Source organism: Ictidomys tridecemlineatus, chromosome 15, assembly GCF_052094955.1.
Source record: "Ictidomys tridecemlineatus isolate mIctTri1 chromosome 15, mIctTri1.hap1, whole genome shotgun sequence".
Lineage (NCBI taxonomy): Eukaryota > Metazoa > Chordata > Mammalia > Rodentia > Sciuridae > Ictidomys > Ictidomys tridecemlineatus.
The window spans coordinates 48,023,643-48,050,408 of record NC_135491.1 but is presented as its reverse complement, the minus strand read 5'-3'; the positions used below and the strand labels follow the sequence as shown (position 1 = coordinate 48,050,408).

The 26,766-nt window shown below is 41.8% G+C and overlaps 1 protein-coding gene and 1 long non-coding RNA gene across 6 annotated transcripts in view; one reads left to right on the top strand and one right to left on the bottom strand.

Annotated features, from left to right (window-relative positions):
• Nucleotides 1–26,766, bottom strand: part of Pmfbp1 (polyamine modulated factor 1 binding protein 1) — a 157,544-nt gene that overhangs the window by 36,097 nt on the left and 94,681 nt on the right. For 2 of the 5 annotated variants that reach the window (XM_078032610.1, XM_078032609.1), the window contains 3 exons: nt 16,107–16,178; nt 11,331–11,486; nt 1,933–2,181 (listed from right to left, as the gene is read on the bottom strand). In XM_078032610.1, the coding sequence (XP_077888736.1) occupies nt 1,933–2,181; nt 11,331–11,486; nt 16,107–16,157 (456 nt within the window). In that variant the 5' untranslated portion in view covers nt 16,158–16,178. Of the gene's footprint in view, nt 1–1,932; nt 2,182–7,898; nt 7,978–11,330; nt 11,487–16,106; nt 16,179–26,766 lie in introns of those variants that run through there. The other 3 variants (XM_078032612.1, XM_078032613.1, XM_078032611.1) reach the window with 2 other exon arrangements.
• LOC120887920 (uncharacterized) lies at nt 86–14,863 on the top strand. The gene is made up of 4 exons (XR_005731309.2): nt 86–183; nt 1,948–2,227; nt 2,321–2,588; nt 13,900–14,863. It is a non-coding gene; the product is annotated as an uncharacterized LOC120887920 (long non-coding RNA).

The window sequence follows — 26,766 nt, the reverse complement described above, 5'->3', positions numbered from 1 at the left end:
TAAAAACTCTCGTAACCTTGGGGGGGATAGAATTTAAAGTTGGCAAACAACTGTATACAGTTGATGTGCTAAATTGTATGGTTGGAACTACAGGTCTTCAAGGAGTGAAGAGAAGAGGAATCATCATGGAAGACTTCATGTTGGTTCCAGTAGTCCAATGCTGATAGAACACATTCCATAAATGTAAGCTCATTACACTCATGGCCTTCCTGGACTTATTTAACTTGCCTCTCTATGTGCCTCCTGGAACTACCTCCTGAACTAACTACGTACATGTATTCCTATCCTGTCTTAGGGTTCAACTGTTGGCCGAACCCAACCCTAGGCAGCAGTCTGATGCTTCTGTGTGACAAAGCACTGGGGGAACTTGGCAGAACACCTCAAATAAATTTTCCAATACTAAGCCAGGCGCGGTGGTGCATGCCTGTATAATCCCCATGGCTCGGGAGGCTGAGACAGGAGAATTGCGAGTTCAAAGCCAGCCTCAGCAATGGCGAGGCACTTAGCAACTCAGTGAGACCTTGTTTCTAAATGACATACAAAATAGGGCTGGGGATGTGGCTCAGTGGTCGAGTGACCCTCAGTTCAATCCTGGGTACCAAAAAAAAATTTTTTTTCCAATACTTTCTCAATGTGGGGTCTGCGGCCGTGTCCATTACCTGCCAAATCCCATATCTACCCTTTCCTCCTCCTCTTTAGTAGCAGAACCTTGACTTCATTGGTGTAGCAATATCCCTCTAAAAGCTCCACTTTTCCCAGGCTTCCCAAGAACTAGCTATAGCTAATTCTGTGACTAATTCTGGCCAATGATACATGAATGAAAGTGTTGTGCAGGGTTTCTGGAAAGTGTCCTTAAAAAGGAGTGTGCCTTTCTTTCCATCCTCCCGTTCCTCTCGATTATGTGGAACAGGGATGTGATGGTTGGAACTCCACCAACCCCTGCAGGTGACCTAGACAATGGAAGCTATGTGGAACCAGCCAATTTTAACACAGTTCCGCTTTAGCTTTATGAAACCATGGTTTATGCTCAGAGTCTTTGTCCCAAATTGTATGTTGTAGAATAACTCTTCTTTGTCCTTCCCTTCTCAATTCTTTTCAGCAAATTCTCACAGTAATCCCTTTAAAAAAATTCTGTATCTCCAAGGTCCCTCACAAACCCCTGGAGATGGTCCTTAAGCAACAACACCATCTAAAACACTCATTGGGATTTTCCTTGGATCTGGAGGAAGAAAATGCCAAGGGGGAAACCCCCGGATATAAGAGTTTGCCCGTCCATTACACAAAACCATGATTCTATTGCTGTGAGTGCTACTGGCTTTAGTTTTGCTGCTTTTGAATTGAGTCTTGGGATTCTACAGGGATGCTATTCTTTGGTTGGAAAGGTATTGCCCTGGAACATGAATATAAATGAATGTCCAGAATATACTTAAGCTGAATTTATAGGATCTAAAACTCCATTCCCCCCAAAATGATCTGGCACTTTCAATGATGGAATCAGACCCAATGTCTGGTTCTCTTATCAACTGTGTAGGCACCAGGAACTAATAATCATCAGAACCTGATTTTTTCTAAAAATAGTTGATATTATGGGTCTCATGTCTTTATTTTTCTTTAATAGCCCTTGGTGACCTAGACTCTTTTTGCATTTAAATTGTGATGGTCACGGAAAGAAGAAGATGGGCTCACCCACCAACAGATGCGCCATGCATGCTTGCATCCCACAGACCCACATGTGTTAGCCCTGGAGCTCTCATGTACTTATGCCATCCTGTTTAGTTTCCTTCTGCTCAGCTTCAGAAAGATCAAGAATTAAAGAGGGAAAGTTTGTAAAACCTGCCTGAGATGTTGCAAAGCTCCCTGCTGTAATCCCCGTGTTTGCTTTCTAGCAGGGGTGGCCTGATTTCTGCATCTCCATAGTTAAGCTCACTGTACCTCATCTTCTTTCAGCTTGCAGTGATGGTGCAGTATAACCAGGTCAGATGTCTGCTTCTCCAAGATGGACTGGTACTGCAGGAGGGAGCAGTAGGAAGTCTGTAATTCATCGGTGCGAAACTCTAGTTCTCGCTGAAGGGCCAGCAGTTTTTTCTTCAGTTGCTGGAGTTGCCTCAGATGACACTCTTTCGCTGACCCGAACTCCATCAGGGAGTCCTCGAATGCTAACACCTGGGCTTGCTGCTTCTTCTGCCGTACAGAGAGAAAAGGCTTTAGCTTGTCACTAAGGATGCAGGTTTTTCATCTGTTTAATTGTTCACCTACACCTATCTACCCTTTCATCTTTTCATCCGCAGAGAACTTACTAAACATTTCATTCTGTTCACAGGGAGATATGGCATTTCGTATTCCCACTCTGTAAGAAGGATTCAAAAGAAAGAATCAAGAGATGATTCTTACCTGTCAGAAAGCTTCTTGTGAGGTCAAGAAAAAACACAAATATGTAAAGGATCTAGATTTTATGTAATAACATGCTAATGTTTTGACCTCACATATCAAGACAAGATAATGGACTTGGAAGAAAATCGATTTTTGGGTCATGGTTCTTGGACCAAATTTGGAATACCTGGGTAAAGGAATACTGAAAGGAGTCCAGGGTAAGTTCTTAGGGGTTCTGGAATACTGGAGAATGGGGTGCAGAGAGAGGGAGATATTGTCCACATGTAGGCACTGCCTCTGTCTCTACCTCCTGAAGGCAGGTGTGACCTTGGAAAATCTGAGTGTGCATGTGGGTGGGGTGATTTCCATCTGCCAATCCACAACCTACTTGAAATGCTACTAGACTCACCCTGTAACCACCACATAACATCATTTTATGACAAGTTAATCATAATAGTCCATCATTGTTAAGAAATACAGTTCAATGATTTGTAATCAATTTATAGAGTTATTCATCTATCATTACAATTCTAGTTTTAGAACATTTCCATCATCCCCCAAATTCTCTCCTGCCCATTTATGGTCACTACTGTCTCTACCCCCACCTCAGGCAGCCACTGATCTGCTTTCTGCATCTATGGATTTGTCTTTTCTAGGTGTTTCATACATGGGATTGTATAATACCTCATGTTTTGTATCCGGTTTCTTTCACTTGGTATAAGTTTTTTGAGGCTCATCCAGTTTGCAGCAAGAATCAGTATTGAGTTCCTTTTCATGGTGGATAAAAATATCCACCCATTGGTGGGTATCTGAATTGTTTCAGTTTTAGCTATCACGAATAATGCCACTATGAACATAAACATATTAGCCTCTGTGTGGATATAATGTTTTTATTTAATTAATTTTTTAAATTTAATTAAGTATTTTATGGTACATTTACTATATCAAGTACTGTACTAAGTAATGGAGATTAAGTAGTCTTTGAAACAGACAAGATACCTGCCTTCATGGAGTTTGCATGTAATAGGAAGAGAAACAAGATAAACCAGTAAATCATGGAGTGTATTAGGAGGAAAAAGTGCCATAGAGAAGAGTAAAGCAGGGAGAAAGATGAGGACTGTCAGGAGGGAGGGGTTTGTATCATTTTTATGGAGGACTACATTGAGAAGGTGATATTTGAGCCTAAACTTGAAAGAGGCAGGAGATGGAGCCTGGTAGAAATCTGTCACAGTGATACTCCAGAGAGAGAGAGAGAGAGAGAGAGAGAGAGAGAGAGAGAGAGAGAGAGAGAGAGAGAGAGAATAGCAAGTACAAAGACAAGAAAGTGGGAATGTGCCTGGTGGCATTTGAGGATCCCCGGGGGGGGGGTGCTAGCCACTCTGTTCTTCTTGGAGTAGAGAAAGTAAAGGGGACAAGGGGGACCAGATGAAGGGAGAAAGACAAAGAAGGTGAGGTCCTTCAGGGTCTTATGGACCATTATAAAGACTCCAAAGACTCATGTAGATGAAAGGCCACTGCAGGATAGTGAGCAGGGAGTGACCTGATCTCCCTCAGATTTTACAAAGGACACACTGGTTGTTCTATTGAAAATCCACTGAAGATGAACTCCATTTTCTCTGGCAAAGACAGAAGCAGGGATACTGGATATGAGGCTACTAAAGGCAAGACAAGATGGCGGTGCAGACCAATGTGGTTGTAGTAGGGGTTGGGAGAAATGACTAGATTCTAGATATTTTGAAAGTAGAGTTTGCAGAATTCATTGCTGAGGTAGATGTCAGAGGGTAGGTAATGCTGGGCATCCACAACAGGATGACTTCAAGGTTTTGGACTGAGCTAACTGGAGAGATGGAGTTTTAGTGGGAGTAAGCTGAGAATTGAGAGAGAAAAATCTTCTTTAGTGAGAGTGTTTGGTGGCAGCACAGATAAGGTAGAGAAGGCTCAGCCCAGCTCAGAACTAGAAAGACAATGGTTGGTTGTGTCAGTTCAATCTGAATTACTCTTTTCCTCTTCACCTGGAAGTTTATCTCATCCTAAATGACTCAGAATTGATAGACAAAAATGGACCACTGTAGTCATCAGGCAAAAGAAATTCTAGGCAAAGACAAGCTGAACTCCTGGCCTGAAAACCTAGTGCATATGGCTAGAAGGAAGTTCATGAGAACTTTTTCCTAAGCTGAACAAAGTTGGATTTTGTATTTACTCTGTGTAGCTATAATTGTTAACATGTATGTTAGATATTATTAAGTGCTTTCCTTCTTACCAAGATAAGAATGCTGCTATTCATATGGTATTGGCATCAAAACAGACTGGTAGACCAATGGTACAGAATAGAGGACATAGAGACTAACCCACAAAAGTACAATTATCTTATATTAGACAAAGGTGCCAAAAACATGCATTGGAGAAAAGATAGCCTCTTCAACAAATGGTTCTGGGAAAACTGGAAATCCATATGCAACAAAATGCAATTAAATCCCTGTCTCTCACCATGCACAAAACTCAACTCAAAGTGGATCAAGGACCTAGGAATTAAACCAGAAACTCTGTGTCTAATAGAAGAAAAGGTAGGCCCTAATCATCATCATGTGGGATTAGGCCCCAACTTCCTTAATAAGACTCCTATAGTGCAAGAATTAAAACCAAGAATCAATAAATGGTATGGATTCAAACTAAAAAGTTTCTTCTTAGAAAAAGAAACAATCTGTGGGGTGAATAGAGAGCCTACATCCTGAGAGCAAATTTTTACCCCTCACACATCAGATAGAGCACTAATCTCTAAGGTATATAAAGAACTCAAAAAGCTAAGTACCAAAAAAAAAAAAAACCCCAAAACCAAGTAAACCAATCAATAAATAGGCCAAGGACCTGAACAGACATTTCTCAGAAGATGATATACAATCAACAAATAAATGAAAAAATGTTCATCATCTCTAGCAATTAGAGAAATGCAAATCAAAACTACTCTAAGATATAATCTCATTCCAGTCAGAATGGCAGCTATTATGAAGACAAACAACAATAAGTGTTGGCGAGGATATGGGGAAAAAGGTACACTCATACATTGCTGGTGGGACTGCAAATTGGTGCACACAAGTAGCTATAGAACAACTGCCAGGGGCATGAGGAGCTACTTGGAAAAACACATGATCACAAGTAAGCACTCATTGTGGACATAACTAAGCAAAGGCGTAAACACCCTGGGATGGGATTCATTCAGAACAGCTTGTCTTATTGAAGCAAATATTCAATAAAATCCTTATCATTGTTGGGAGCCTATAATCCCAGCAGCTCAGGAGGCTGAGGCAGGAGGATCACAAGCTGGAGCCCAGCCTGGGCAATTTAGTGAGACCCTGTTTCAAAATAAAAATGAAAAAGGGTTGGTAATGTAGCTCAGTGATGAAGTGCTTACTACTACTGCTACTACTACTACTACTACTACTACTACTACGGATTAATTTTTTGTGGGGGTTTTGGGGATTAAACCCAGGGACATTTTACCACTGAGTTATATCCTGAACCCTTTTTGTGTTTTATTTTGAGGCAGAGTCTCATTGGCTTAGGGCCTTGTTAAGTTGCTGAGGCTGGCTCTGAACTTGAGATCCCCCTTCCTTAGCCTCCTGAACTGCTGGGATTTACAGGCATGTGCTACCACACCTGGCAAAAATCCTTATTTTTTGCCCAAATTTTCTTCTCTTGGCTTCACTTAATGTGAACTTAATGTGAACTGGTCTCTTGAGGGTTAAGAAACTGGATTCCTGGTGCTTCTAGTCTGATCTGGAATTCCCTTCCCCCACGGGATGTATATGACCTAGATGAAACTCAACTGCGGTCTCCTCTTGTACACATGAGAATACATTCTTTCTTTGCCTCTCCTTCTTTCCATGTGCCCACTTTCTCCTCATTACCCAACAGAATGAGAGAAACACTATTTGTTTAAAAGAAGTCAAACTTTCTTCAGGGTTTCTGTTTCTAGTATCTGGTATGTCAACCATACTTAGATGTGCTCAGAATTGCTTTAAAGGTTCCTGTGGGTAAAGAGTGTCTTTCCTGAATGGGGTGTAGAGAGCTCCCCAATCTGGCAGTGATGCTGACGAGCCACTAATAATATCTCTTCCTAAAGGTTATGTGGAGCCTTCTGGATTTAATTTTGGTCTGGGGTAACATGATGGACCAGCCAGATGATGGGAGATCTCTCAACATTTCCAGTAGCAGAGCTAATTATAAAGTTCCCCAAATTGCTTATATCTACAGAGAAATTGGAGTTTTGCTGGATGGAAAACGTAAATATTCATGTACTCCACAAAACTATGGGTTTGGAGGAATGAAATTTGCAAGACTTGGAAAAAAAATGCCTAAACTGACTTAAGACTTGCAACATTTCCACTTATTTATCCTTACATATTCAAAAGTTTATTTTTATTAATTCTAAGTGAATAGAAAATGATATGCTATGAATCCATGCCACATGCTATGAAATTGACATTTCACTCATATCTGTGCTAAATAACAGAACAGTTGCATAAAGGTCCCAAAACCTTTCCTTTCTTTTGAAAAGTTTTTTTTTGTTTGTTTGTTTTTTTACATTCTTCTTTGGCTTCTAAACTGAGATCTGGAGAAAAGGAACAAGTTAGAAATGATTTTATGGAAGTAAGACTAATTCTTAAGGTGACCGTCCAGAGGTAGATGATTCTGGGGGCCATCTGGTCTATCAGGTCTCTCAGCTAGATTTCTACCTGGCATCAGCTGTTTGAAAAGATGGAGCACGCGGGCCACCCAAGGAACTTGTTCCCATATTTAATCAACCTTTCAGCCCTACTTGTGGTCAAAGAGATTATAGCTATTGCTCCTTCCTTGCCTATGTGGCCACTTGATCACAGAAGGAAATTAATTGGCCTGGCATGATTTGCCTTTTGAAAAGTCACGTTGGTTTCCACCCAATACTTTGTGCTTTTCAAGTTGATGCTAATTGATTGATGTTAAGTTCTATATTTTCCCTGATATTGAAGTTAAGCTGACAGGTCTATAATTACCAGGATTGTCCTTTTTCCCTTTTTTAAAAAGATGAGCACTTCATTTACCCTTTTTCAGTCTACAGGGACTTTCTTTATCCTCTTGAGTTCTCAAAAATAATCACTAGCAGCTATGTAATAACACCTGCCAATTCCTTAAGTACTCTTGGAAGAATGTCATCAGGCCCTGCTGATTTGCCTAAAGCCGGCTTTTCAAAATACTTTTTAACCCTTTTATTCCCTACTCTAGTTTGCGTTCTTTTCTGTCACAAGTTGGCATTGTTCTGATGACTGGGTCTCAGAACTGAATTTAAGAGCAGAATGTCTCCCTATCCTTTTTCAGTCATTGTTATAAACTTATTTTCCTATCTTTGAGGCGTTAGGTGAGATATTTTCTGGAAATGTAGGTTAGTCTTAAATCACTGAAGAAGGTCCATCTCTTCTTAGGTTTTCCCTAAATTATATTCCTTGTATTTTTTTCTTGTGTTGGTAGCATATAGAGCTGCATGCTTAACTGACCTGCATTTCTTTTGCATGCATCTGTGGCTTTGACATTCTTCTCCCCAGTGATCTCCGAGATTCACTTTAAAAACATACACTATTTTCAGAATGATTTTCAAGTTATGGAAAAATTTCAAAAGTAGCAAAGAGAGTTCCTATAGAGTCTACATCCAGCTTCTCCTAATGTTAAGTTATTCTCACATAATGTGGTACATTTGTCCAAACTAAGAAATTAATGTTGTTACATGATTATGAATGAAACTAGAGAAATTTTGTCAGATTTTTTCACTAGTGTAATTTTTGTTTTCTGTTCTAGGATCATTCAATCTAGGATCCCATATTACATTTAGCAGATTCACTTAAAAATTCTTTCTTTTTTCATTATCAATGATTCAAAAATGATATTGTGTAGACAAACTATGGAACCCGTCTAGGTGTCCTTCCATGAATAAATGGAAAAGGGAAAATGTGGTATATATACACAGTGGAGTTTTATTTAGTCATAAAGAAGAATGGGATTATGTCATTTGCAGAAAAATGGATGAAACTTGAGAGCATTATGTTAAGTGAAATAAGCCAAACTCAGGAAGTCAAGTTTCCTCTTATATGTGGAAACTGGAGAGGAAAAAGGAAAAGAAAAAGTGTCGGGGGTGGAGATCCCATGAAAATTGAAGGGAGAGATCAGTAGAGGAGAGGAAAGGACCAGGGAATGGAGGAGGAAAGAGAGAAATACTGGAGATTGTGATTGGTTAAATTATATTAAATTTTGTGCCAAATTATATTTTGTCACATACAAATATGTGACAACAAATCCCATCATTATGTACAACTGTCATGCACCAAGAAAAATTATGGAAAAATTATCCAAAATGATACTGTGTGACAATATCCATCAGGACTCTACTAATCTTTACTTGTCCAACTAATTACTCTCACCTACAGGAATAAAATTTGCATTATGCATTTTTTATTCTAAAAATAATGCCTTCCACATACCTCACAGCTTAGCCTGACAATCTAAATTCAACTGAATGTCGGGATACACTACCCATGCTTTTGCCAGGGAATGGGGCCTGGGAAAATTATTCAACAGGACCCTTCTATTCCTGATTTGATCTTTATTTTATTATGATTCCTCTCTTGTTCTTTTCTCCTTTTGTTTTGAGGCTTTCTTTTGGCTTCTGGACAGGGCCAGGACTGGAGTGAGGGAAGCAAGGTGCAGATTTTAAGGAGGCGCTCAGTCTCAGGGTCAAGCAAGAGCAGGTTGCACCGAAGAGTCAGTGCCCATAAATCCTGCATCAGGGGCACCTCGCTTGCTCTGTTAGAGCATAATGAATTATTCTTTATATATCTGGTCAGATCATTTTGTTTCCTATCATCCACCTTCTCTCTTCCATTTCTTTTGTTATGTGTAACATCGGATGTAATTTGCTTTTCTCCCATAACTGTGGTCCTGAACCATGACCTCCTGCTTCTCCCCACCCTCCCTTTCAGATATTAGCAAAATTCTAGAAAAGTCTTAGGTTTCACTCTCAGATGCAGATGACCTTGAAAATAGCCAGAGTGAAAAGTCCTGAGGTAGGAGTGGTATTTTCATTGTTAGGGTGTGTGTGTTTGTTTCTCTCATTGCTTGCTTGACAAGTACTCTTGAATGACTAGTGGAAGAAGAACTTTCTATTGTTCTAGCCCTGGGGTAGTCAAGGGAACAGGGGTAGGTAGCAGCTGCCAAATTCCTTCCGTGGCTGCTGTTCATCATGCCCTCCTCCACACAGAGACGGTTCTCTTTCATATTACATTTCTCCTTGTGGAAAGCAGATTTTTTAAAGGGATTTTCTGAGTAGATGAGTATAGGTCTACATGTAATTGTGTATTTGTATGCATAGTCTGCAATTTAAATTTTGCACTAAGTGCTAGGGAAAAAAAAAGAGCTTGTTTTAAAGCTTGTTTCAAGCTGTTAGACCTTCTTCTGGGCAATTAGAATAATAAAATGCAATTTAATACTTTTCTCCTTTCAAGTTGCCAGGTGTATTTATAAGCCACATGGCTTTTCCTGACTGGGGGAATAAGTAAATCCATGAAAGCCCAGGACAGTGAAAACATCCTAGAATGTTAATATTTAGAAAGAAGTAAATTATGATCATCTTCTTCCTGAGATCCATATTTAGGGAAACCAAAGATTTTTCTAGATTCATGACTTCCTGAGAAAAGGATACAGTGCTTGGTAGGATTGCTTTGCTGGTAGCATTTTTGGGGCATTGCAGAGAACAGTTTTTGGTTTCCATAGCGAGGTGATAAGTCCTGGGGGAACTCTAACAGACATCATGACAGAGACCAGATCCTTGATGACAAGGATCACCGTGGTTGCTTACACAGCACCTGGGGGGGATTCAGCAAAGACCTGTGCAACCAGTACTTGCTTTATGTTTGTGTAAGAATTCAAGTCACTAAATGGAAATAAAGACCGCAAGGAAGAAATTCTTGGAAATCCGTTTTTAGAAAACACATCCCAGCGGGCTCCCCAGTTTGTGTGGATCAGCTTAGAGTGTGGTTTAAAGACCTTGGGTGCAGAGTTTCCAAAGAGAAAGAACCTCAGGCTGAAATAAAAACCACTTCAGCTGGTGGATTCCCCAGATCAGTATTAGTTCAAAATCACTCCAGAAAGATGGTATGCCGGGGGGGCCTAGCTATTCACACGCAGGCAGAAGTGGAACTGAGTGTTTCAGCTTGGGTACCTCTGAAAGAAAGCAGGCCCTGAAACAAGGAACGGAGTGACTGTCAACTAGTAGTGTATGTAGGAGGAGACGGTAGGAAACTCTGGAGCCAGGGAGGGTGTGTCATCAAGCCAGTTACCACTGTGGGTGGGTCCCAATGAGGAATTCTGGGAGAGAGCTAGGAGCGTGTCTTGAGTTAACTGTGACACAGGTGAAGGGGGCTAGGTTATTTAATCAGCCGTCTCCCGATGTGCCATTACTTGGGTTCTGCTCCTAGGGGCATTCCTCTTCAACGCTTCAGCTTGTCCTGGGACTGGGTTCTGGCCTCCAGGAGGACATCTCAAAGGCAGTGAAGAGGCAAGCACGTCTGTAACAAGCACCCGTGGCACTGATGAAGAGTGACGCAATGGCTTTTACTTCCCAGGTTGATTAGAAGTGTGTCTAAGATCCGTCAGGAGGTACTACTCTCCTTCGATCACTGTGATCCGGCATTTTCAGGGAAATGGGCTACCAAGTCAGGTGTGAAAGGCCAGAAAAGGGAAAGACAGCACATCTGAGAGGCAGATATCTTGGAAACAGCTAGAGTGAAAAATCCCGAGGGCAGGAGCAGCCTTTTCTGTGTGTGAGTCATGGTCCCTCATGGCTTGCTCAGTAAGTAGCCTTAAATGACCCAGGAGAGAACTTTCTACTGTTCTCGCTCAAGGGAGCAGCGGCAGGTAGCCGCTGCCCAGTTCCTTACGTGGCTGCTGTTCATCATGGCCTCCTCCACGCACAGCTGGTTCTCTTGCAAGGTCTTCCCGTGTCTCTTGCAGACATCGTGAAGGTTCTTGATGTCGAGTTGCAGGCTCAGGAGCTTGCTGCTAAGGTTGCTCACTTCTCTGTCTCTCTCCCCCGCCTAGGCAACAGGAAAAACAAAAGCATCCATTATGAACCATCAAGAAAATGCTTACTTTCAGTCACTTATCAGGTTGACAGAGACTTTAAATTTACTGGAAATTTGTCCATCAAGCCTTTACTATTATTACTCATCCCGTGTAACATTTACACAGCATCCATTTGCGAGGTGTCTGAGTGCCCTGCATTATTCAGGCAATTACTTATTTATATTAATTAATCTTCACCACACTGCTGTGGCTGCATCAGACAATTCCCCCTGTTTTTTCAAGAGGAAGTCAGCGCCTAGAATAATTCCAGGCATCCAGTGAACTGTCTATAAATATTAATGGCTCTGCCACCGATGAAGTGAACATATTGAGATGTCAAGTGAGCTAGTCAAGACTTGAGTGACTTAGTGATGGAGTTGATGTGAGATTCTGAAGTCCCACAGAAGGATAATGGATAAACTTTCTCCTTACCCGTTATTCCAAATCTCTCTCACCTATAGACCTCGTGCTTTTCTTTACGGGGGTTCCCCAGTGGGAACAAGAGTGAAATCCTTGGGCTGATTGGGTAAGATCTCTATCTTTGTGTAAAGGATTAGCTAATTGTTGCTGGGTCAGAATGGAAAATAGTGATGGAGGTCAAAATAAAGACTGTGGAGTGCAGCCACTTGGGTGGTGTGGGGTGGGGATGCAGAGCAGTGACAGATGGGTGGGCCCTCTGTCATATCATGATGTCCCTTTCCACTCTGTCACAGGTGGCAGCAGTATGAAAAGGAATTTGGAAGAAGCCCTTCATGAACCTATGTACACCCATCCCTTCCTTCTCTCTTAAAAAAAACTCCCATGAGACTATTGAAGTCGCTTTGCCTGGAGGATCCCATCACTTTGCCTGTAGTATCACTGCTGGATTATCGTCTTTAATACGGGCAGGTGTTGCCATCTCCGACTTTTAGATTTTGGAACTGAGACTGGCGCAAAGTATGGGAAGTGCTCATTTCTTAGGTTGGACTCCCCAGAAGCAGCTTCTTACATGCAGATTTGTAGCGTCTATTAAAGAAAAGCTCCAAGAGAAACAGAAAAGAGGAGGATGCACGATGGGGAAGGGGAAGAAGCCACCCAAGGAGACAGTTTCAGACAATGACCTTGTGAATCATTTTAGCCTGAGCTCAGGGGACTCGGGAGTGTAAGTTGTGTCTCAGAGTCTGCCCTGAGTTGTGGCAATGAATGTCGAGCTCAGCATCAGCCAGTTGATGGCTGAGGGTTGCCCCAGGGGAGGTAAGTTCCCAAGGCCTTCCAGCTCTTGATCCTATAAGGCAAAGTGACTTTAATCGTCTCAGGGCCATTCTTCTAAGAGACAAGGCAGGGAAGGTGTACATAAATGGGTGCGGGCATCTGAGCCACAACGCTTCAGGTACCCCATACCTGGTTTGCGGGCATCTGAGCCAAGCCACAACGTCCCAGGTACCCCATACCTGGTTAGCAGTAGAGCCAGGAAAGCGCAGACTTCCCATCCTACCCAGTGCTCTGTGGCCATATCTTACACACCGGTCTGGCTTTTGAAATATATGAGCTGCATAACCCACATTCCCAGGGGAACTGGAGCCCTGATACGGACATCGTAAATCAAGTCCTACTGGACAGGTCAGTTTAAGAGACCTCTGTACAAGGCCAAAGGGGGCCAGAGTACAACGTGAGACTCGGACACTGCAATGTCACAGTGTTCGGAATTCAGAAGGTTTCCCAGAAGCGCTGCTGTCTCAGCTGATTTATTTCTTCATTTCCATTTAGTACCTGGATTTTTTTTTTTTTAACCACTTTACAGTTTAATTAGGTTAACGGCATGGCTCTGTCATTAAAAGGATTTCATTATCTCAAAACTCTCCCTCCTCCTCTCTTGCTCCTGTCCCTTGTTCCTCACTTTCAGAAAAATAACAGTGGATGACAACTGCCCCAAGCATGTAATTACCATTAAGACAATTACCAGGGACTCTCTTAAGAGAATATGTGTCGAGTGGTTAAAAGAAATAGTGTGCGGACGCTGTTTTCTAACTTGAAAACAAAATCCTTGACCCAATAACAAGTAGCAGTTTGATTCAAGTGTTTGGGAATAGGTTATGGAGCCTCACTTGGGAGGGAGTGGGGACCTACAGATTTCCTTGCCACTGAGCCATTTTTCTTTGACATCAATGAGTAAATTAGGTGATGACTTGATGCTTGCCCCACTGAGAACTTAATCTCATGTGCTCTCACCTCAGAGCTGAATATATGTGTTTTAAGGAGAGTACCACGTCACCAGGTTGCTCCACATGGAGCCTAGTAGTACACTGAGGTCTCACTAGCAAAATACCAAATGATGTACAACTTGAACCTCTGAGTCAACAATTGAATATTCTCTCTCGGGCTAATACAAATGTCCTGTCTCTCTAGTTTTGGATGTCCTCTGAGTAAAAGGCCTGCTAGCCGTATTCTTTTATGCCACGAGGACTTCAGAATTGGATCTTTAATGGAGATGATCTCATCTAATTTGGATATTTAGCACCGGCTCAGAGTCTCTGAGGAAATTTCTTCATTCATAAAACAAGAGGTTTGGAATAAATCATCTTTCTCTGAAGATTCCCTGAGACAGTTGAATAACAAATGACTCTTGCTGAATGTCACATGAAATCTGCATTTGAAATCGAAATCTAACCATTCCTTCCTAAAAACCAAACCATCAAGGAGTTCTGAAGCCCCAGAACAGGAGTAGAAATACTTGAGGAGCAGTAGACTATGTCCATGAACCATGTTCCCTTTGTAACTACAGGTAGTTGTTAGAAGAAGCTGTGCTGACCTCCGAACTCCAGAAGGAAGGTTTTTCTGGAGTCCCGGGAAATTTAATTTCCTGCTAATATCTTGCACAGATTTTAGCTGTGAACTATTTATAATCCTATCTACTTTATGAAGGCTAAATTCCAGGAGGATGCCTTTTGAGTTTCAATATGCAGTAGGAATGGATTTAATCTGACATTTCATCCATCATAGCTCTGCAACCAGGACTGGGGCTGGAGACGAACTGAGAGTCATAACACTGACCCCTCAGGCACCATCTGATCCTATCCTGGATCTGAAGTCATTAGCGATGGCTGAAATCACAAGTCCTTGCTGCCAGGTGGGTTTTCATCAGACAAGCCATATATTTCGATGCCCAGTTTTGCTTATATAACGGTGGAACCTGGTCACTCTGTTTAGAAGCATGGGACACCAGCAGAGCTGACAGCCCACAGGCAAAATGACGAGTACTGATACCGCAGTTGCTACCATATGCATGATAATTAAAACAGGCTATTCACGGAGGTAAATTTCTGTATTGATTAATTAGCTTTTTTTTTTTTTTGCCAAATAGCATGCCTTCTCAAACATATTTCAAAAAAGTAAATATGTATTTAGTCTTCAAAGGATAGTTTCATATTTCTTCTTGTGGGGGAGTTGGGGTTAAATTAAAGCTTGGAACTCAGTATCAATTTTAGAGCTCAAAAAGCACTCTGTAGATTCAAAATGACAGCATTCCCAGGGGTTTGGCACTTGAACAAGAAAGCTTGGTGCAACATGGGTGGCAGTTTTTAGGGTAATTTTAGAGTCAACCAACAACACCATCAATGCTATCGTCTTTGAGAAATTATTTGAGATAAGGGCAAAACTTCAATAAACAATGGAAAGCCATTTTTTTAAAAAAAAACTATCACTAATACCACAACTATTCAACAGATTCCAATTCATAGTGATGGCCATGCTTTACTGAACAGGAAAGCTTGAAAACTAATTGTGCTTCAGGAATCTTGTACCTGTCGTGAGTTTATAGTTATCTACAGCAGTTTCCAACACTAATTTTGATATCACTCGATTTCCAAGTTACATTCACATTGATAGAAACATTGCAGATTTCACGTTACATATGATGGAGATTAATGGATACTCACGCAAGGTTTTGCCTGCGAACAAGAATTTTGCAACAAATTAAATGAAATGAAGGAATGGACTTCTAGAGAATCCATACCAGATCGCAGTTTTCTGCAAAACGGGCAGCAAATCCCTTATGGCTCCTAATCCAGCAGGCAAGGGGCAGAAATGCCTGTTTTAGAAGTTGCTCACCTCTTAGTAGGAGGATTGTTAAAAAGCATAGGTCATCTGGGAGATACCGCTCTACTAACTAAAACAGCCCCCTTCCATCCTTTCTGGAAAAAGTCAGGAAATACATGTACAGTTTGATCAAAATGTTAGACAAATCAGAGGACTCCGTTTCCATCTCATTCCAGATAAAAAAAACACGTTGGCAACCGTAAGAAACATTTATTAAGTGTTGTTTTCCCGTTGTATCTCATGACCCTGCTAGCAAGCCTGTGTCACTGATATTTTCTGGGTGAAGCCAAGAAAGCTCAGAGAAAGTCCCATTCAATGTCATGCTGCTATGAGATGCGGACCCAGATCCACCTAGCTCAAGTTTCTGAGCTCTTGAACTCTACGTTCCGCTGTCTACTTCTATCTGTGATATTTTGGGATGCTTATCCCTGGAATTTGAGCCATGAGACTTGGAAAGAAAGGAAGTCCCTCCTAAGCCAGTTTCAACTCCATGTGTGCGGCCGAGTTAGGAGCCTTACCTGATCTTTCAGCTCCTTGGCAGTGCTCAATTCTCCATTAAGCTTTAGCATTTTCTGAGCTTTGTTTTAAACCTGGAAAAGTCCAAGTGTTTAAGATGGAAAAAATATAAATGAGTCTAACCCTTTAACAGTTTTCTCTGCTGGATCTATGCCCTCAGCAGGGGGTTTGGAAAAATTTTCCTAACCAGTTAGCAGTACTTACTTTCCTATCCATCTGTTTGTGTTTTTAAAAGTGTGTTAAAACCTTCACCAGGGAGACAGGACCATTTTTTTTTTAAAAATATCTTTCTCAGAATTATCACCACTTGGTGGACTAAATAGTTTCCGAATTCACCCTTCTTGAGAAGCAGAAACACAGTATGTAACTTGTTTTCTAGATCTCTAAGTATTCTAAGGCTCGGATAGAGTTGACATCAAACACACAGGATGTGCGTGACCCAGCTTCATTCTCGAAAGAATTCTGGAAACAAGTACTTTTACTCTCCTTAATTTACAGAGGTGGAAGCTAAGGCCCAGAAAGGCTAAGGGATTTACTCAAGGTCACACAGTCTCTCCTACTACTCCGCAAAGATCTCCCATTTATTTTAAAATTGTTAATCTGAAATGTTGGATGATGGGAGGCTTTTGAAGCACCGACTTGCTATAATGCTGGTGCTTATAAAGTCAGGAAACTTTGTAAAGTGTTGAGAATTATCTAGATAAAAAGCCTCCAATGAAACCAAAGATTTTTGCACATATATGTGTAAGTACAAGGTGATGCATTTGAGGTCATAATACACTAAACTTATTAAAATAATCGATTCACTATTTTAAACTCTAGAACTACAGGAAATTTCCACCCGGCACTTACCTGCAGAATAGTTCCAAGAATGAGAAGCTATCAAAATACTCATTCTTTATAATGAACCACATCCCCCCCTCCTAATATAAGCCAAGAGAAAGAAAGAATGCTGGCGATCCATGGAATTTAGAATGTATTATGGAGTTGTATTCTGATTTTCTGCATTGTGGGGCCCTCCTAAGCCTTCAGCACAGAGATGCATTATGGGAATAATGATGTACATCAGGCTTACCTGATAGGGATAGGCTAGGTGATGTCGCAGTAACAAACAACCCCCAAATCCCAGTGGCTTAAAGCTTTGAAGGTTGATTTTTCCCTCATGACACGTCCTTTATGAGTCATCTAGGGCTCTGCTCCACATTCTCCCTCTCTGCTCCTCATTGTCCTCAGCTGGTGGAACTTCTATTATCTAATATGTTGCCCGTTGCCATGGCAGCAGAAAGGGAACTTAGTGAATTACATACTGGTTCTTAAAGTGGAAGTGAAACACTTTCCTTCTGCTCACACATTTCACTGGCCAAAAGAAATCACAAGGCCATGCCTAACTTCCTTTGTCCTTCAAGAAAATATTGATGAATGTCAAACTAATTTCACACTAGGCAAGTGAAAAGACTGAAAATAGTGTGGCATAAGGGGATAATCAACAGAGCTCCAGCAAAGCGTGGACACCTCTGGTACCCAATAGGAAGAGTGTCCTTTAGGAAGGCCCTTAGCTCTCTGAGCCTTTTTTTTTCCTGCCTCTGGAAACTGGTCTTTCCTAGCTCCAAAGCGTATCAATTCAGTGTTTTAACATGATGGACATCTTTCTTCTGTAGCAGCTCTAAACTCAGCCTGAGTATTATAGGAAAGTTGTCATGAAACAAATGTATCCTTGAGGAGATGTTTCTCTACAGGCAGACCCACTGGATAGTCAGCGGATGATTCCTAAGTCAAATCCGTCCAAACACACACACACACACACACACACACACACACACACACACACACACAGGATTTTCTAGATTGTAATGGCTTCATCCACTCAACACAGCTACCAATGCAAGGGTCAAGAGCATTTCAAAGGAAAAGTGGAAGACACAGGTTCTGATGTTTGAATGAAAATAGACTAGATTTTACTACAGTAAAATAAAGTCAGAGGAAAAACAGCTGAATTTTGTTCCAGGAGGGAATATTCCCTTCTCTACCCACCCACCCTACATGAGCCTTGGTCCGAGGCCCTCTCTCAATCTAGGAAGACATTCCTCCAGGACCTTGGTGTGCTTGAGTATCACATGCACTGTCTCAGGACCTCTGTCTCAGGACCTCTCCTCTTACACGCGTCTTACAAAAATTCTAGGCTTTCCCTTGGAAAGGAGACAGGTTTTGAGAATCTTGGTCACTCTTTTGGTGTTGATCAAAGTGCCTCTGCCCCTGGATTGCTAAAGCTATGTGGGATTTATCATTTTCCTCCACTTTTACTGCGTCTTATAGATCTTACCAGGGTCTAAATCTCTTGCTCATATTTCAATTCCCCTATCCTTTCTTTTTCCCAGCTGGGAGGATCATTGTATAGTTTTGGGGAGAGGAAGGATAAAGGCACAACTGAGCCAGGTCAGTGAAACACAAGCTGAGCAGGTCAGGATGGGCAAGCACAGAGGGTTTCACAAAGGCCGCAGTCCTGGATGGCGACATTGGCTCTCTCCCCAAGGAACTGCTGGCCTTCCAACAACATGGTCTATTCCTTTTCCTTTTTGATCTGGATAGAAGAATATCAGGCCTCTGTTTTTCGTCATTTAAAACATGTTTCAGGGTTTTCAGGGAAAGAGATACTGTTTATTTAAAGTTGAAACTACCCTCAGAGGTTCATCAAAACTAACTTAGATTGACCTATGGCAGGTTTCAGAGTTTTCTTCAATGTTCTACTTCCTCCCAATAAAAAAGTGTGATAATCCCAGAGATTATTTATTTATTTATTCTACTTGTACATGAGAGAAGAATGCATTTCGATTCATTGTGCACAAATGGAGTACAACGTTTCAATTCTCTGTACAGGGTGTGGAGATGCACCATTCATGCAATCATACATGTACCTAGTGTAATGACATCCATCTCATTCCACCACTTTTCCTACCCTTATAGCCCTTCCCACCCTCCCCTTTGCCCTTTCCAAAGTTCCTCCATTCTTCCCATCACTGCCCTCCCATATATCAGCATCCACTAATCAGAGAAAATATTCAGCTTTTAGTTTTTTGGGACTCGCTTACTTCATTTAGCGTAATATTCTCCAAATCCATCCATTTACTTGCAAATGCCATAACTTTATTCTCTTTTACAACTGAGTAATCTTCCATTGTGTATATTATATACCACAGTTTCTTTATCCATTCATCTATTCATGGGCATCTAGGTTGGTTCCACAGTTTAGCTATTGTGAATTGAGCTGTATAAACACTGATGAGGCTGTGTCACTGTAGTAGGCTGTTTTTAACTCCTTTGGGTATAAACTGAGGAGTGGGATAACGGGGTCAAGTGGTGGTTCCATTCCAAGTTTTCTGAGGAATCTCCATCCTGCTTTCCAAAGTGGTTGCACCAATTTGCAGTCCCACCAGCAGTGTATGAGTGTGCCTTTCCCCCCACGTCCTCACCAACACTTATTATTGCTTGTATTTTTGATAACTGCCGTTCTGACTGGGGTGAGATGAAATCTTAGAGTAGTTTTGATTTGCATTTCTCTGACTTACTAAAGATGTTGAACGCTTTTTCTCACACTCGTGGATCACCTGTATATCTTCTCCAGAGCTCTTCATTATTGACATGATGAAAGACTGCCAACATTTCCTTTATTTTTAAAGATATGTGAGCACCATGGATGGCTCGAGATGCTCCTGGGATGATACCTTTTCTTTTCTACTAGGGATGTGATGGATGGAGCTATGGCATGTGGAGCCTGGCAGGAAGAAAATGCACCTATTTGGATCAAAACCAATCTCTGAAAGAGAAATTCCTGTTCTTGTGGGACATGCCTGTTGGGGGAGGTGGTAGGAGGGTCTGGGGTCCTGCATAGTAACAGAGAAACTTGATACTGAGGTCACTAACTGGGTCATAGTCCAAACCCAGGACTGAGGTGCTTCTGGAAAGAAAGAAGGGCTGGTTGAGTCTCCCCAGAAAAAGACTTTGGGATGAAAGAAGAAATGAGGGGCCTGGAGGAGCACAAAAGAGGATCCGGTTACTAAGGTTACCTTCCTTAGTAACAGACCCCTAAATATATTGGAGGGTCCGTGTACTCATCTAGACTACACCACCAGCCCCTTTTGCAGCTAGGTATGGTGATATGTTTAAGTTTTGGTCAGGGAGATATGAGGAATTTTGTGAGGAAATCTTAAAGGGGGATGAGGCACAGATTTCTGTTCCTTTCCCCCTTCCTAAGCCTGCAGTGCTCACTTAATGCCTGGTGCTTCAGAAGCCATTTGGAACGCAAGTTGATGCTCAAAGAGGAGTCCAGGCCCCTAAGAATGTAGAACTACTGTGTTCACCTGGAGCAGTTTCTGTCTCGTTAAGCCACTGTTATTTCAGTTTCATGCAGATGAATTACATGCAAATAAGCAAAGTACCCTCAAAGAGACCTCTTTACCATTCACTCCCCATTCCTAGCACCTCCACTAGCTGCAAAATGCACAATAGACTGTACATTTTGGAAATCTGATTTTGGCATGGACCAATGCTTTGTTTTTACTATGGATGTAGGTGATTTGCTTTTCTCTCCAGAAGCGGTCTATTCAGGTGAAATAACAGGAGTATCAGAATTTTGGAAATAATTTTAGATTTCCAGAAAAGTTGCCAAGATAGTACAGAGAGTTATTATATATCTCTTTCTTTGTTTCCCCGAATGTTAGCATCTTTCATAAAAGGACAAGGAACAGAAGAAGTTAACTTGGATCCAAAACTATTTAAAAAAAAAAAAAGCTACAGACTTTGTTAGAATGCCACCAGTTTTACTATTGATGTCTTTTTCTTTTTTTTTCCTGATCTAGGATCCAATTCAGAATCCCACAATGCACTCAGTCGGGGTCGGTCTTCATCTCTTTAGACTCCTCTAATCTGTGATGGTTCTTCATGTTTTCCTTGTCTTCCATGACCTGGACAGTTTTGAAGAATACTAGCCAGTTATCTTAAAAGTGTGACTTTGAATTTGGACGAGCCTTCTGTGTTCTTATGCTATTCATTTGGGGCAGGTGTATCATCTGCCCCCTCAGTGAATCATACTAGGGGATACCTGATGTCAATATATTATTGTCACTGGTGACATTAACCTTGGGTCACTGGGTTATTTGGTGTCCACTGGGTTAATAATAAAAGTTACTATTTTCCTCATTATAATTAATAAATACTTTGGGGGAAGATACTTTAAGAGTATATAAATATCCTGTTATTCCTTGAATTTTAGCAAGGTGGATTTTGCCTGCAAAAATTATGACTATGACATTCCAATGATGATTTCCTAGTTCTCTTATGCCTTTTACATTTGTTCATGGAATTCTTCTGGAAGGAAGAGTTGCTCCCTTTCCTCATTTAATCATTGGTTCATATCAGCAAGACCTCATGGATATCCATTTTAGTGTTTGGGCTACATTGTAACACGGCTCTTTCTGTGGTTTCCCAGTTGTCCCAACTTTGGCTGTTGGAAGCTCTGTCATGTTGGTTCCTGGGTCCTTTCTACAAGCCCCCACCCTTTTGGGGGCATTTCTGCACAATGTCCTCCAGACTCTCTTACATTGTCCTGTCCCAGCCATTTCTTCATGGAGCCAGGGATCCCGTTTTGATTCAAATCCTGTGACAGTGGACAGGTTAACTTTTTGGAGTCTCAGTTTCCTCGCTTGGAAACAACTGCAATAAAAATACTTACTTGACAGGGTTATAATGAGAATTAAATAAATAACACATGCATAACATGGGTCATCTTTTAACATTTTTAGTGGGCTTTTTTATTCTTTGCCTTCTTGCGGGTGGATTTTGCTTCTTGAGCTGCTCTCAGCTGCCTTCTGTCTACTGTGCAACAAAACTCTGGTCTTGAGAAAGAATTTTCCAGTTTTCAAAAATCTTCTCTCCTCCTCCTCTTTGACTCCTTCTCCTTGGCTTCAAAGAGTTCAGTAAAAAGCCAAGAGCTTTTGGAGGTGATATTACAAACTGGCATTCTCCTTGGTGCCTGCTCTCCAGCAGCACAAGGGTTAAATACTTTGTGATAACTTCAGCACTGAACTGCCAAGTCTCCTGCGTTCAGCTCAGCAATCAAACTGCATAACCTAATAGAGCCCCTGGTGCTACGGGAAACACAAGACACTGATTTATATTTTAATATCAGTAATTTCCACAAGAGCAACATTTCTGAGTGTCATTTTACAATTTCTGTCAAATGCCAGCTCAGTTTTTCTTAATTCTGTTTATTGTGTCTGAATTTGCAACCTCATCGGCAATGCAGATTCTTGGCTCCCAGGAGAGAACATTTCCATCTCTCTCTGCAATGGGATGGATGGGGCAGAAATGGGCCTATAAAAGAATTGGAAATGTAAATGAAGTACTGTTTATTAAGAACAGTTATCGAGTACTTTTAGTTAAAATAAAAAAAGAAAAGAATGATCCTGAACAAACTTTGAAAAAAGAGAGAGAGAGAGAGACAAACAAAAGGGAGTATTTGGGATCCGAACTGAAAATTTCCCTTGCAGAAGGAAGAACTGTGTACACTGCAAGAAATTGAGAAGAGGGACTGGTTTGGGGGCTATGCGGCCACGTTTGCTGTAAGATTGCTGCTGTGGCCATTAACCCTGCAGTGGGTTGTAAAGTGCTTTGGGATCTTTCAGGATCAAAGGTGCACAGCTACATAAATGCCAGATGTTGCCATTAAGAAGGAGCCTGGTTCTCTCCTGTATTCTTTGAACATCTAATAAAAGAACAAAGCTGGTGTTGCTGGCACCAAACCACCTCTCGCGTGCTTAAGGGCTTGGAGTGCTTCCCCAGGCTGCGGGCTGCAGATGCAGACCCTCCTGGGCCTGGGGTCTTCCTGTAGTTCCCTATCAACCTGCAGCTCCAGCTTCTTCATGGGTCCTTTCCCAGAGGGCTTCTGAGCAACTTCCTGTAAAAGCTCAACATTGATGCTCTTCTTCGGGGCCTAAAACTTAGCTCTGGTTAGAGACCCTCTCTTCCTCGGTTGTTACAGAAAGCCAGGCCCTGGCCACATTCAGGGCCCTTCCCAAGTGGGAGTGTTGTTATTCTCCATGAACCTTTTTTTCCTCCAAAGCCACTGCTCCTGTAGGTCATCTGGAACCCAAAGCCACTTGTTTGGGCCCTGGTTGGTGTGAAGACCTCCTGCATCTCACCGGTGTCCTTCAGTTTCCTACACTCTAAATCCAACATCATGTCTCATTGCCCAACCTCGGGCAGAAGCCGTGTTGAGTTTCTCAGTGGAGCTATCGACCACATTGACTGCAGCCGCGGCAACGTGTTTCTCCCCATCCAAAAGGGTAAAAATAACAGGAACAAGTTGTCGGAAATGAAATTTCAATTCATCCACGCCCTTTCTACACTTCTGCTGCGACTCCCAAGCAGGGATCGATAGTGTTTAGACAGCCAAGGAGATTTTTTCCCCTCTTAAAGCACCAGATCAATAGTAAAAAAAAAAAAAAAAAAAAAAAATCCTCCTTCCCTCTGTATGTGTTGTAGTAAATGTGAACAAATCAGAGGCCTTCGGCTAAACGGATTGACTGAAGACGGCAGCCGTCCGGAGCTTTGTAACTAAGCGCATCAACTGCCCAGGTGGTGACCAGGGAGGACGTCCTGGAGCTCCCATGGTTCCGGGAACAAGGAGACTTCAAAGGGAATTTCTGTCCCTAAAATGAATGGAAGAAACAAAAAGATTCCTGTGCGTTGCAGCATCCGGGCGTGACTTTTTAAAAGAATTATAAAATACTCGACAAGGACTGCTGACCATCACGGAAGTGTTTTATTGGAAGACAGCTCAGACTGTGGGATCTCTTCTCTTTCTTCCCACTCTGTGGATTGCTTTTTTATGTGTGCACATGTGTAAAATTCTTAACCATCTCATTTTCTAATTGTTTCACAAGTTTTCCTCCCAGAATACTGTCCACCTTCCAAATATCTCCTCTTAGGAAAGTTTGGAATCCTGCATCTCTAGATTATCTGTTATTTCTCTGACTTACATGTTTTCCTCTTTTGCGACCCTGGATGTTCTGTGAAGCCTGTTTTTGCTCCTCTCCTTAATCCCATTATTCATGTGAGAGAGGAATTAGGTCAAAACTCAATTCTGATTTTCCTCAAATGATTTGCCCATGAACAGCCTTCTTCTTCCATTATGAGAAAATTCTTATATTTTATTGTGCCTTTTTTTCCCCACTGGAGATATATTAAAAAATACAGTGTGCAGATAGTCACATGGATTAGACTGATTTCCAAATTTGGGCTTTTTGTTATGAGAACTGGAGAACGATTAGATGATAGCCCCGGCTATGGAATGAGAAACTCAAGACCTTGAAAGTGGGCTGCTATAAAGCAGATCCTCAATGTTATTTGGAAAAAACTAATCTGGGGATTCAAAAGACTGTTGTGTAGCTGGTCCTCCTTTATGGGGTTAAAAAATTCTCCAAGTTGCAAAACCCAAAGGTGAAGTGGTAAGAACATATTAATGCCAACCTTCACCATAAAAGACCTGTTATTCTTACCAATGATTGTCTTGCTAACTTCTAAAATGAATTGCGATTATATTTGAAACAAAGCCCTGGCTAAATCTGGTGTAGAAGTATATTAAAAAGCTAGCATATTAACATGTGTTAGCTTTATTAATATATGGTATTCAGCATACTACAGGGACACAGCCACATCAATGTTTATAGCAGCTGAATTCACAATAGCTAAACTGTGGAACCAACCTAGGTGCCCTTCAATAGATGAATGGATAAAGAAATTGTTATATATACACACACACATACATATATACATACATACGTATACATACAGTGGAATATTACTCAGCATTCAAAGAGAATAAAATTATGGCATTTGCAAGTGAATGGATGGAGTGGGAGAGCATCGTGCTAAGTGAAGTAAGCCAATCCCTAAAAATCAAAGGTCAAATGTTTTTTTTCTCTAATAAGTGGATGCTGATCCATAATCGTGGGGCATGGGATGAATGGAGGAACTTTGGAAAGGATAAAGGGGAGGGAAGGGAAGGGAAGTGGGCCTGGGGGTAGGAAAGATGGTGGAATGAGATGGTCATTGTTACCCTGGGTACATGTATGACTGCACAAATGGTGTGACTCTACTTTGGGTACAACCAGAGAAGTAATAAGTTGTGCTCCATTTGTGTACTCTGAATTGAAGTGTATCCTGCTGTCATGTATAACTAATTAGAACAAATGAATCAATTAATTTACAAAAAGAGAAAAAATATATGCTCTCTAATATAGATTTACTTAAATACAGGTTTGTAATTATAGACAACAGAAGTGATTCTCACCGATTGCACTGTGGACGGAAGCTTGTCTTGGAGCAGCTTCCTGCCATATAGGAGCCCTTAGTTCAAACGAGACCTGTCCTCTCCTTATGGTCACTGGCATATCTCCAGCATAGGAGAAAGGGAGATGCCCTTCAGGCAATTCCCAAGTCAAGAGACTAAGTGATAGCAGGAAATGTCCCTCTCAATGGCTATTTCCAACCATGGAAAAAGAGAAACTGAGACTAAAACTATTAATTCATTCAGAAATTCATAAATACTGAGAACCCAGAGTTCACTAGCCAGGCAGAAGTGTACAATGACAGATATAACTAGGAGAATATTGGCACCATGTATAAAATAGCCCACTTTCCTCCTGTAGGCAGCCTTGGGCCAAGGGCTGCTTGATAACTGGTAGCCCCTCCCTCACTGATGGTTCTTATTATCATTTTTAAAGCTGAAGCAGTTGAATATTTAATGCATTCATGAGTCCCAAATGTGAAAAGGCATTGGCTGGGTTTGCAATTGCTCCTCACATCCACGGTTTCCTCCTCTGCCCTTGGCTCGGGACCCCTGAGGTGGAAGTTGTGCTGTAGCACCCTGCTGTCTTGTCCTCTGGCCTCTGTTGTTTTGGCCAATCAGAGCACCAGCAGGTGGTGGTAGAGGGGGGAGACTGTAGGCTGTTTGCCTGTATGCCCTCAACTCCTGCCCTGGCAGTCCCCAGCAGTGACTGAGACTGCCTCTCTCAGGGTCCTCTCTGTGCAGTTTCTCCATTAGGCGTTTTAAGTCTGTTCTCCTCTGGCCCCTGAGGCCTGCAGGTCATCAAGGCTGCCCCCTGGGCACTACGTGACACCCTGTAGCTTCCCTCTAGCATGCCCACACCTTTGTGAGATATTCCACAAATCACTCAGCTTGAGCATGCCATCTACTTCTGGTCCAGATCCTGATTAATAAGGTAAATGGTGGAGAGTCTCATTAGCAATTGCATTCATTTCCTAGGGATGCTGCAACAAAACAGGTGGCTGAAAACAACAGAAATGTATTGTCTCAGAGGTTGTGATCAAGGTTCAGCAGGTGTGGTTCCTTTGGGCTGTGACAGAGTCGGATCCAGTGGTGTAGTATGTCGTCCCCCTCCCACCCTCCTTGTGGTGGTTTGCTAAAACTGTTGGCCTTACTTGGCACCTCCGCCCATCACTCCTGTCTTTGCCTTCATATTTACATGGCGTTCTCCCTGTGTGCACGCCTGTCTCCAAATTATTCCTGGTATAAGGACATCAGTCAGAGAATGGGGGCCCATCCGACTCCAGTATGATCTCATCTTAATTAATTGTGGTTGCAGT